General features: G+C 38.9%; 1 protein-coding gene across 1 annotated transcript in view; it reads right to left on the reverse strand.

Annotated features, from left to right (window-relative positions):
- LAMA3 (laminin subunit alpha 3) overlaps positions 1-12,426 on the reverse strand; it is a 107,816-nt gene that overhangs the window by 55,569 nt on the left and 39,821 nt on the right. The window contains exons 21-27 of the mRNA XM_018080963.2: positions 11,988-12,144; positions 8,646-8,778; positions 7,088-7,230; positions 5,660-5,760; positions 5,390-5,543; positions 3,858-4,018; positions 1,539-1,647 (exon numbers count right to left, since the gene is read on the reverse strand). Coding sequence (XP_017936452.2) covers positions 1,539-1,647; positions 3,858-4,018; positions 5,390-5,543; positions 5,660-5,760; positions 7,088-7,230; positions 8,646-8,778; positions 11,988-12,144 — 958 coding nt within the window. The remainder of the gene's footprint in view (positions 1-1,538; positions 1,648-3,857; positions 4,019-5,389; positions 5,544-5,659; positions 5,761-7,087; positions 7,231-8,645; positions 8,779-11,987; positions 12,145-12,426) is intronic.

The following is a 12,426-nucleotide window of genomic DNA, read 5'->3' on the forward strand; positions in this document are numbered from 1 at the left end:
GCACAACAATATGCACTAATAAAATACATAACAAAATACACACATGCAAGTTACAGAACTTGTGCATGGACTACTTGAAAAGAACAGTAAAATAAGCAGTAAGAAAGCTAGCACCAAGCATCAATGTAAATTAAAATTGCATAAAGGGAATTCATTAATATGCAAAGTGATTCAGTTTGGAAGCAGGTCCTAAGGGTCTGTTTTCTAGCTGTAGTGAGCAGGGACTAGAGTACTAAAAATACCTTTTCCTGGGCAGCCAACAGTTTGCCCGTCCTGCATGTAACAACCCACAGGGCTCCAGCAGAACAAGGGCAGACCCTGAAGCTTTGAACAGTGTTTTATGAGTGGCTAAAAAGTTAGTGCAAAATGTGGTCTGAGTTTAGACAGCTTGTCTGCATCAGTACGAAATAAAGACTATCAAGTTGTAAGACCCTCTTGACAGATGACCTCAAGAACCCTATTTTCTCCTTATTTAGACGACATTTCTGAACTCCAGCATGGTGGGTGGTTCCCCTTTCCCTCTCTGGGCTACATGACAGGGGATCACACAAGGGTCTTTTAACTCCAGTGCTGCTGACATTGATGATTAGTGTCTATATAAAACAAGCTCTTCTCTTCCACCTTCTTCCTTCTTCTAACATGGAGAAATATTTCCTGTATCTCAGAAGACTATTGAAATTTATCTTGCAGCAAGTTATTCAGAGAATTACAATTAGAATTCATAAATAAAAATAGAGATTCTTAGCACAAGAGACTTCCATATGTAGAGATACAGACTAATAACGTCAGTGCCTTTTGGACATGGATCTTGTTAACACAGCAATTGCTGCAGGGAGCCAACAGACAATTTGAATGGTATTTGTTCACATTGAACACTCTCCATGAAATGAAGAAAGCATGTATCAGCTGTTAGTCCTAATAGTTCCACAAAACTACTCTTTGTTATTAGCTGGATTTGAACACTAGATTTTAACAAACCTTGTGTTTCTGAAATGGAAAACAGAAACAACACAGAAGAAGATTCAGTGTTGAGTAAAGTGTATTCCTGGTGTGGCCAAAAGAGGTCAGTGAAGGCTTTTTATTCAAAATATCTAAAAGCTATATGACTAATGAATGCATTCATTACCCGAAATATATACATTATTATCTGAATTTTGTAAGAGACACAGGGAACTTCCACATGGGTTTTGAGGATTTAGAAAAAGTGAAAGATAAGGAGAGAAAATGAAAGATTAAATACAAAAGTTACCAGAACATTTATCATTTAAAGTTTATTCATAGAAGAGAGGGGGAAACTGAAATAAAGCACAAGAGAGTTGGAAAAATCCTTGGCAGTAAAGACAAAGTTCTGTTTATCTTTGAAACTGATAAGTTTGCCTCAGCATACTCTAGGTATATATAAAGCATATCTATTCAGGTACCTAATATACATAATTTCAAACATTCCCTTACAGAATGTGAACACAGAGAGACAAGTATCTCTCTTTACCCACTCAGGGAACAAGTATTACAAAAAGCAAAAGAAAATGGCAACTTACCAAAAGAAAATTAATTGATGATGCCTTAAGATGTATCTTTGTGTCTGCTAGAAGGTCATAGGCTGCAATGCGATTCCTGTCATCAACTACAACACTGCGACAAAGGAAACTGAGACAGAAAGCAGGATTAAGGACGAGTCTGCAGGTATTGCCACGTTGTTTAGGCTGTCACTTAGCATCATTGCCTGGCTTTTGGCTAGCCACAGACCAGTACCTAGCCACCCTGCTGGATCATAACTAACCTACCTTTGGCCATTGAGGAACATACAGTATCCTCAATAGTGAGACAAAGGATTTACCACACACAGAACTGCTCGTCTAACCTCTGTGTTGTCTTAGCCAGAGCCAAAGCCTCCAGACCTCAGCTCAGATATCCATTTGAGCTACTGGTTTAAGTAGGATGTGGACAGACAGATGCACACACGTGCTATCTGCAGAGGTTTCCACGCTGCGTAACATGGTGTGTAACTAATGTTTCTGTGCCCGGACCGTGCTCCTTGAGGTGCCAGTACACACCAGCTGCTGCTTTCCACTACTGGCATGTGCCACTGATAATGTGGATCAGCAGCTCTTGCCCACACAGTGGCAGCTAGGCAGGTCCTGATTTTCGGAGGCTACAGTACACTGAGATACTCCTCAATACAACCGAAAAAACGTAGGTTTGCCCCTTATCGAGCACCTTCAATTGGCTGCATATGTTTGGTACAGACAAACACATACTAAGAGGAAGAGTCTTGCTAAAGCCTTTGAACTCTGCCTTGCTCCGGGAGCATGATTCCCGCACTTGCCAAAAGTTCTCTTTTGCTAAAGAGAAGTCATACAAGGCTCTGACTTCTTTCCTTTCTTCTGCACTTCCCCTCAGGTAGGCCAGCTAGCATGCCACAGATGTGCAGCTGTAATCACCATATCACTGCTTCTCTATTTCTCCTCTACAAGCCAGAGGATGTGGAAGTTTCACTCTTACTTCAAGCATAGATTAGAAATAAGGGCAGCTCAGGGCTTAAGAACATTTAATAGTAGGGAAATATAGGTCCCTTATTTGTGATTCACTGGAAGCTTGCAATGTTTTATTCTCTTACAATGTTTTACTGAGAATAATCAAGCTCTTAAGAAGGCCTGGCACAATATGTTCCAGATTCTACAAGTTACTCTTCTCTGTATGTACCTCACTATGTCATTGCTTGATTTATTTTTTATCAGAAGAGACTTGTACCTTCCTGCTTAGGAAAGATGACACAGCAGCTTACTTGCAATGTGCCCATTCATTTAATGCAGAATGGCCACAGAAGGGATTTGCTGCATTGCTGTGTTAAAGTAGCAAAGGTTTCCTCTGTATTTTCATGAGCAAGTTCTTAACGTATCATACAAACAAACAAGTATGTTCAAAATTAGCCCATAAAATGTGTTTGGAAAAAAAAAACCAAAAAACAAAAAACAATAAAATGGAAGATTTATTACACACAGTTTGGGGCTCAAAGTGTTATATAACAGGCTAAAATAAGAGCTTTCCCCAGCAATAACCTGACAAGGTCACTGCTTCACATAGTTCTGCCCTGTGTCATAAACATGCTGATGAAAATGATTTTTCTTACTGAGCAATTTCATCCTGAATATCCCTAAGCCTCCATTCTGCCAAACAGCTGGCTCAAAGGAAAACCGGATACATGTCCATAGTCCCCTGGCACTGGGCAGGCTCTCCCAAAGGCTCAAAATAAGCTGAAGTGCTCAAGTGTTAAAGACAATCTCACTCAGGACAGGCAAAATCTCTTGTGCAGAAACATCTGCAGTAACCTCATCAGTCAAGAGGGATAAAGAAGCATTTGGCTGAAGACCTCGCCTACAGCCTAACAGCCAGAGGATGGCTACACTCAGAATTTCAGAGACTTTTATCCTTCTGCTTCAGCAAATCTTGTTAGAAACAGTGGGAATACCCTTGTAAAACTGGCTGCTACATTTTTTATAGCCAAAGCCTTTGGATACACTTTTAACTACACAAAAACAGTGCAGGCCACTGCAGCCAATGGTGATGCTCTTTCACTGGACTAGGAGATTAATAATTTATAAGTATTTATGAATGTATATAAAAAAATAATCCTTTGTATAGGAAAATAGTTCACTGAAGTAATAGCAATATTTAATGAGCTGATTACACAGAGAGAATTAAAAATCTGTACAAAATCCACAGAATCATTCACTTGCTTTTAAATCACCCTACAATTTGAACAATCCACATAGTAAAGTGGATTCCAATATATTAAAAGTATAATTATATCCCAAAAACTTATTTAATCATTTAGTAATTACTTCTGAAATTATTACCTGTATTTACAACTATATATTCTCACTCTGCCTTCAGTGATAGGTCCAGGGCTATGTATTATGACCTCTGCATTATATAACCAATCCTCTTCATTGGCATATTCAAAAACCAGAACATAGCGACCGACTTGAGGAACATTTATGGTCATCTCTAAATTGATCTGGGTCAAAATAATTGAAAAACACAAAAGCTGTTAAATTTTTCACTTCCTTTTCTTGCAGGAAGCTCCCATTTCCTGCTCTCCCAGCCAACTGGTCAGCATTACTCCAGGGCCAATCCTGTAATGGTTCAACAGAAGACACCCAGCAGAATGTAAGTAATGCTTATAAATATCGCTTTGTCTAGTAATAAGAGTCAAACAAATTCAAGAAACACCTGCCACTCTAACAGTTCTAGGAAGGCTGTAAAATAACCCTGGGAAATGAGTATATTACTATTTCTCTTCTCCCCAGTAGAAAGGGAGGAAAACATTAATGACGCTAAAAATTTGTCACCATCGCCTCTAAGCTATCTTTAACAACATATAAAAATGTAGTTTACTTCTCCACTGAAAAAAACATTTCCAGGAACACTAAATTCCTACTACAGCAGTGCTGTATATTGATTCCCTACAATGAGTGAAAGCATCTTCTCTAGCAAACTGACAGTGACACTTTCTGAAGCAACAAGATTTTCTTTTAGGTTACTTGCACAAAGTGGTTAACACAATATTTCATGCAAAATATTTCTAAATAGTTGCATGGAAAGTGCTGTGGTTACAAACGTTTTTGCTTCAGATGACTATATAATTATTTTCAAATTTAAACTGGTTTTTTCTCAGTATTTCCTTAGGCTACAAGCACTTAAAACATGTAAATAATTCTGTCAACAGCCCTCTTGACTTCACTGCAATTATTCATACCAGAAATTCTGCACGTGCATCAGTGATGAAGCACCAGAGGAGCCTATGGCATGTGAGTATTCCTGTTGCGCTTGATATTTTTAAAAGCAATATCCAAGCACATTAATAGAGGGCATAATCACTTTACATATCACTATCACGTACTTCATAAAATACCTTATTTTTGCCAAACACATTTGTAGTATAACTTTTCATTTCATAGAACATATGTTTCTCTTTCAAAGGACCTACAGCAGTGGCATAATTGCATCTGCTTGTTTTTTAGGAAAGGAAACATTTTATATAAGTATAGCTACTTGAGGAAAAAACCCAAAACTTAGAGTGACGTACGTACACCATTTCTGCTGACAAATCATTATGTCATTTCTTCTGAACAAGCCAGTATGCCTAAAGCAGAGGGATTTTTATTTAATAAAATACTTTTACTGGAGTGGAATGCCCACTCTACACACAGTTATAAATCTGCCTACGCTGATCCTTTTACACAGTTCTGTATAAAATGCAGACCTTGGCAGAGTCTGTCTTTTAGAGATCTGCAAATCCTGAGCTTTAAATCTGCAACCATTTTAGTCTGGTAGGTTTACAGTCAAAAGCACAGACAAGACTGCAATTAGCAGGCAGGAATCTGACCTCTCTTCCACTGATATGGGCCATCACTGGTTGATTAGGAGTTGGCTGTCGCACAGGTATTCTTCTGTATTCTGCCCCATGTCTGAAATAAGCTGCCTCTGAACCGAGGACACAGGAAAACCTGCTCAGAGGCAAATGCTGATAGAGCAAGCAGCTTACACAAAAAACAACAAACAAAACACAGGATTATTATTGTTTTCAAGTGCAGCAGCATAATAACAAAATAAACCAAGGCAGTGCTTTATGCTATTCTGTAGCATATATACTGACTGCTCTGTTGAAGCAGGTCCCAAATATGTGCAAGGCTCTGTAACTTGTATCTGCAAGATGGATGCTTCATAGTAATCACTAGGTAACAGCACCAGGTAATCCTAAAAACAAAGAATACAACAAATGCCAGACCATGCAAAAAATTACATGAGGAACATCTCCAGACCCTCACAATACAACAATGAACAAAACCAACCTCATAAATAATTTTTACAGAGGATATCTATAAGGTGTGGGGGTTTTTTTCTGTTGTTACACAGGTTAAAAACATCAGAATGTGTCTCCCTAAATCTATTCCTTCAGAAAGATAGGACGAAGGTAGCTCTCTCATGAGCAGGGAAACTCTGAAGTCACTCTCCCATCATGTCTTGTAGAAGGCAGTGCTCTGAAAGGAGCCTCCCTGCAGCCAGAAACACGCAGCCAGATGCCTGCAGTTTTCATCCATGAGTGCAATCCACATGCACACAACTCAACTCTGGGTGACCCCACAAGGGAGATTCATGGATCCCAGGTAACTTAATAAAAATATTCATGTAATCTATTAAGCTGTGCTTCAAAAGCTGGTATATTTTTGTTCTGCTTTGCCCACTTAAATTAATGTATTAGCATTTATTTATAAAAACTGTTAATGGGAGAACATGATGGGCTAAGATCATTAATAAATTCCTTTTCAAAGGTATTAGTAAAAAACTCAGTACAATAAGTACTGTCACTTCCAGCAAGAAATGTTTGCAAGCTCTTTACTAACACTTTAGGGTAGTATTCCATAAATTTAACACAGCCCCAGGCTTAATGACTACAGACACTGGCTACATGTTAACCCTATACATTAAAATTTCAGTATACACAAGAAATTCAGTCTTTGGGATCATACATGTTTAAGGTTTTTCCTAAATGATCATCTCAAATAATTTCTCTTTTTCTAGCAAATTCTTAGAACTGCTGTTAGAAAATTTTTCAGTTTTTCAGTGAGTGAAAGAAGAGCAATGATGGGAGGAAAAAAGCATTCAGAAAATTACCTGCACATCATGCAGCCCATCTTACAGTACTCTTATTAAGACTCTTTGTCAAGAAACTAAGGCCTTGGCTGAGCTAAGATCTAGATAAAACATCTGATATGTAAGAATTACTAAATTCTGTGAGCATTTATGGTCATCCAATTCTGCTGTATGTTAACATTACTTTGAAGGTACTGATTCCAGACAGACTTAGATTCTGTAAGTACAAGAAAAATTAGAGCAAGGTGAAAGTCAGAGAAGAAAGAAATAAGAGGCAGATCTGTAAATTTTCATAATTGTATTCTCCTCTTATACTCTTTTCAATAGTGCTGAATTTCAATTGCTTGCAGGGTTCTTCCCAGCAAATAACTCCAGAGCAGTAATATCATGACAGCCTTCAAGCACTTGTTTTCCTCAATTGTTTTCTTACCAAGAGGACTTCCTCTGCCATTATACTGACAGTCCACGTGCCTGGAACCAGTGAGAAAGGCTCTGTGGAGTTTTTTCCTGGGATTGTGACAAAAGCTGGTTCCTTACTGGGTGGGAAGACAAACTCTTTGCTCTGAGCAGCCCCTGCCAGCAAAAAAAAAAAAAAAAAAAAAAAAAGAGTAAAAAATGAGGGACTGTGTAAAATGTCTCTATACTTGCTCAGTGAGCTGGACTGATGATCTGATCCATTAAACTTAGTCTAACAGGAGCTGATCAATGCTTTTCTGTCAATATGTATTAACAGTGCACTTGACCGCATACAGAGTTATGCAGTGGTTGTTGGTTTTGTTCTTATTAGCCTTGAGCAAACTGGTTCTGAGAAGCAGAGATCTGCCCCTGTAATGACTAGTTTTGTAATATTCTGAAATGGTCACTTTTTCAGTTTCTCCTTCCGTTACTTTGCATTCAGCCTGTCTCTGCACTGACTTACAATACGTTCAGCTGACACAAGGCTCGTGCAACTTTCAGCCAAATATTTTGGGTATTGGAGGTTCTCAACAGCACCTCAAACGTTTAGTTATAGATAGCAACTGAAGATAAATTCTGGGCAGAAATGATGGGCCAGTTGTGGATGTCCCATCCCTGGAAACGTTCAAGGCCAGGCTGAATGGGGCTCTGAGCAACCTGGTCTAGTGGGAGGTGTCTCTGCCCACGGCAGGGGGGTTGGAACAAGATGATCTTTAAGGTCCCTTCCAACCCAGATCATTCTATGATTCTATGTACTACAGAAATGTAGCTGAGCATGCTTTATCAAAGAGAAGTTGTGAAGATCAATTGGTATGAATATTCAAGGTTTCCTCTTTGAAGACCCTGGACACAGACAAAAGCTGATTCCCTGCCTCCCAGTCAATATAAGCCAGTGATGATCCCAAACTGCTCCCACTCTGCCAAATGGTGTCTGTGAGGTCTTCAGTTTTGTCTTTGAATTACTAAAAGGATCTACAACTTAAATCCATTAGCTCCTATCAGTATGCTGAGGTTATGCACATAGGCTTGGTATGCCCCTACCATTGAAAGGATATGAAGTACTTATCTTTTATCAGGGCCCAAAAGACATTACATGCTTTTGAGGGCTGAAATCAGAACTAACTTGGTAGACTGGATTCAGCATTACACAAATATTACTCACAGAATGAAGGCAGAAGCCACATTTAAACTGAAATAATAAAGGCAAGTAAACCAAAATAAGTGCTGTTACCTCTTCTTTAAAAGCTTCATAAAGCCTACAGTTCAGAGTTTCCAAGTACAGGACTGAAATTACTGCGTTTGGCAAACATTTGATAAAACAGATGTTGATTATTATTGTAAGCAGGGGTTTCGTGCAAACACAGCCACATCAATTAACACTGCAAAAATATATTAGAGGAAGCACAAAAGCACTGACACTGTTAGAGGTGATGCATTTTGAGCAACACTAGAGATTTGACTTAGGTGCACCTTGAAAAGCCTCCTCTGACCAAGCATTCATCTGATCTGTTACGCTACTGGGTTACACCTACCTGCTTCGGGCCCAGATTGACAAGCAGATACGCGACCAGATAATGTTTCACCTCCAGGGTTAATATACCTCAGGATAATGCGAAACAAGTAGAGGTTTGATTTTCCCACATTCAAAGTTATCCTCACTTCATTCTGAAAAATGGAAGTTAATAAACAAAAACAGCCATAAAGTGCTGAATAGAGTAACAGTTAGAAGCCATGCAAGCACCAGACTAAAGTCCTACAAGAAAAATATGCATGCAGACAAGTATATACTGGAATGGCAATGCTGGTGTATGACAGAGGAAGACAGGCAAGCCTAGTGAGAAAATTAATTCACTTACAAGTATAATTAGTGCCAAAATGTTTTCCCTCAGCAACTGAGATCTTCCCTTTAGAGCTTTTTGAGCCCAAGCTGACATAGCGGAGGACTAGGTGGAAGAGCTTAGGGGAAGCCACAGTGATAGGCACAACCACCTCTGGCTGGGAAAAATAAAAAGAAAGGGAAAAAGGAGGAATGGAAAGTATATTATTTGTTACCAGCACCCAGAGAAAGAAAAACCATTTGGCAAAGACAAAAGGCTCGGGCAGCTTACAAAAGAACATAGAACAAAATCTCCTGTGAAGTAAAACTCTCGTTGAGTACACCTTACCCAGAATGACTCAGAATGGCTGAACTAACGTGTGTTGATACCGCACCTTGATACACGAACAGTATTTTACTGTTATTCCCCACACTCATGCCATAAAGGAGGTATATGGTATCAAAGGCTGTCCATATTCCTGGTTTTCCAAGGAACAGGCCAGAATCATTGATCCTAGTCTGAGATTACACACAACACTCCACAGCATGAAGACTGTCACTGCAACTTTTGCTGCTTTACCAGATCCTGCAGTTTCTTAGAGATGCAATACCATGAATGTTCTCTTTGCCCTGGGACTGACATCTCTGGAACCACTGAATTCTCAAGTCTACAGGAGATTGCATTCACATAGCCCCATTATTCAGTTTCCAGAGCAACAAAGACATGTTAAATGTCGGTGGAGGATTAGGAAAAAACAGAACTGGTGCAATCTCATGGATTTGGCTTCCTTCTTTTCATCCTAAATCCTAAAGCTTCCCTCATCCAACTCCCACCAGCTTGCCCATCACAATACACTTGCTGTCCTTTTCCAAGATGCTTATGGCACAATGACCTCCCCACCACTGTGGTTCATTCTGCTTCCCCAAATGCACACAGGTTTTCTCTGTTTCACACATTTGAGAATAGAACACATAGCATCATTTTTGTCTTACTTCTGAAAGCTACAATAATTCCAAGACTCCCAGCTCCCATATGCTCCTGTGAATGTATACTCCTCAGTTTTGTCATCATCATCCCAGAGACCTCCACCTTTTTAATACAAATGTAAAGCAAAAAGCAAAGCTAGACACATGACAAATGGGAGGGTTGAGAGATCTGCAGAGATTGGATAACTAAAATTTAGGTGATTGTAGTAGAGCAGTGGACCAGAATGGGAATTACAGACAAGTAGGGGAAGTGTCACTTTAAATGGAGAATAATGACTTCTGAAGGATACTACACGGATAAGACAAATACTGAGGGAACACCTGAAAAATAGATACAAACAAAACAGAAAAGGCAAAAGAAATAACAAAATATGGTTCAGGACATTTATTAAAATGGTTTCTAAGCTTTTATGGAAAATTTAGAAGACAATGTGAAGGGAGATAAAGAGGAGATATGTGAGGAATGAAGGAGGAAGAGGTGTTGGTCCCTGGCTTCAAGTAAAGCCAGGGAACAGGCAGAAATTATTCTTTGAGCTCTTGTCACAAACTTAGGCAACTCTGGCCAGTACCTCAAAATCTGAGCCTGACTGTCAGCTTCTCAGACTTATAATGAAACACCCATGTCAGCAGCATGACAGGGCACCAGTGATTTCCACTGAGGTCACACACAGCTTATCTATTTCACCCCAAATTTTTTCAATTGTATTGAATTAGTTTTATTTTCACAAAAAGTTACATTAGCCTTTTGCAAGAGGCTAATCTTTATCTTCTGCAAAATAAAAGTCAGGAGGGTTATTTCAGGGTCCTGCAGGACACAAAAACGCTATGTCAAAATTCGGAAAGTTCCTTGAAATTAAGAACATGATAGTATCTGAGTTATGCAAGGATCTAGCTAAGGATGGCCTGGAGCTGGCAATTACTTACATGAGTGAAAAGCTTTATGCAGGTAAGCAAAATAATACAGACTTTTAGCAAGATTAGAGACAGCCCTTTCATCACCTCTGTACAAAATGTCACTGGATAAGAAATGCAAAAAGTAGCTGAGTTAGAAAGCAGATGCTAAGAAATCACAGCTACTGGAGAGTTGCCTTCATTTATGAATGTGGAATAATTCTGAAAATCCAAAAACAGGAGCTCTGGAATAAAAAAAAAATAAAACCAAAAACAAAACAAGAACAGACACTGTAAAATGAAGATCATAAGGAAATCATTGTGCCTGTGCAATGATTATGTGCTTATGTCTCAGCCTATAGTGATTCACTAGTCCTTGGACAAATGGAAGCTGGATATAACTATACCAAAGCACTACTTTTAAGACAAGTGAATAAGTCCCACTTATTACTCAAATCTACTGTTTTAAAATCCTAGTTCACTTGCTCAGCAGTTCAGTTTAAAGTCAACCAGGTCCCTTCTCACTCAAATTATGGTGTCTTTCTTCCTGTGATTTACTTATTCCCTCAGCTGTTGTTTAGTTTATTTGTAGTCTGCCATGAGAATAAAACAAATGTTGCCAATATGCTCCTGCTCACAGCTTCTTTTACTGAATAACACGCCTTCCTGTTTGCTGTAATGTCACGGTACCATTCATAATAAAAGTTGGTGCCTTTCTCTTCCTTACCCAATATAAGTCGCAAGTGTAAGACAACTTCAGTGACAGTACTGTGATGGTACTTGAAAATCTTATGGATGCAGACTGCTGCAGAATTGTGCAATTCAAATTATTTAGCCAAGCATCAATCTTCTTCTGTTTCTGCTGTCCTTGGCATGACAGGAATTTCTGCACTTAGTATTATAGACTTTAAAACTATTAGTTCTTTTCTTTACAGCTATCTCACAAAAAAACAAAACCCCAAAGAACATTTCTGAAGAACACATATTTGCACAAGCAATGACCTGACAGTAATACCACTAATGCACACAGCAATATAGTGCCAAAGGTTTCGGATTAGTGAGATCCTGCCCTTTTTTCTGTTTTTATCATGACCTTGCACACACACAGCAGTACTATAAAGACATACGTACCATACACTTATGTTTTCACCCCAAAGCCTTGAGTGAAACACCAGCTTACTTGTATAGAGGACATCCGGGCATATCCTCTCCAACTGAAGCTAGGAAATTCCTGAGGATCATAGCCAAACCGAATTTCCCCTCCCTTGACAGTAGTACCATCTTCAATCTCAAACTTCATGTGGTGCAGATCAGGAAAAAAATAGTTTTTTTCAGGCCTTTCAAGGAGAAAAAAACCCCAACAAATCAGCAAAGAATTATCAGTCATTTATGGTCTACATCTAAGAGCAAAAAGCAGTGGAAAGGAGGTGATATACTGAGGTATATCACTGAGGAGGTATATACTGAGGAGGTGATGATTGAGGAATCCTGACAGCAGCTAATGAATTCAAGACAGCTGGTAAGACAGATGCAATGAGAATTCTCTTTCCAGAAGCTTTTACAGCTTACATACATTTTCCTATATAACCTATATATGTAGATATGTATGCAATACTACT

Source organism: Manacus vitellinus, unplaced genomic scaffold, assembly GCF_001715985.3.
Source record: "Manacus vitellinus isolate BGI_N305 unplaced genomic scaffold, ASM171598v3 scaffold_1_pilon, whole genome shotgun sequence".
NCBI classification, from domain to species: Eukaryota; Metazoa; Chordata; class Aves; order Passeriformes; family Pipridae; genus Manacus; species Manacus vitellinus.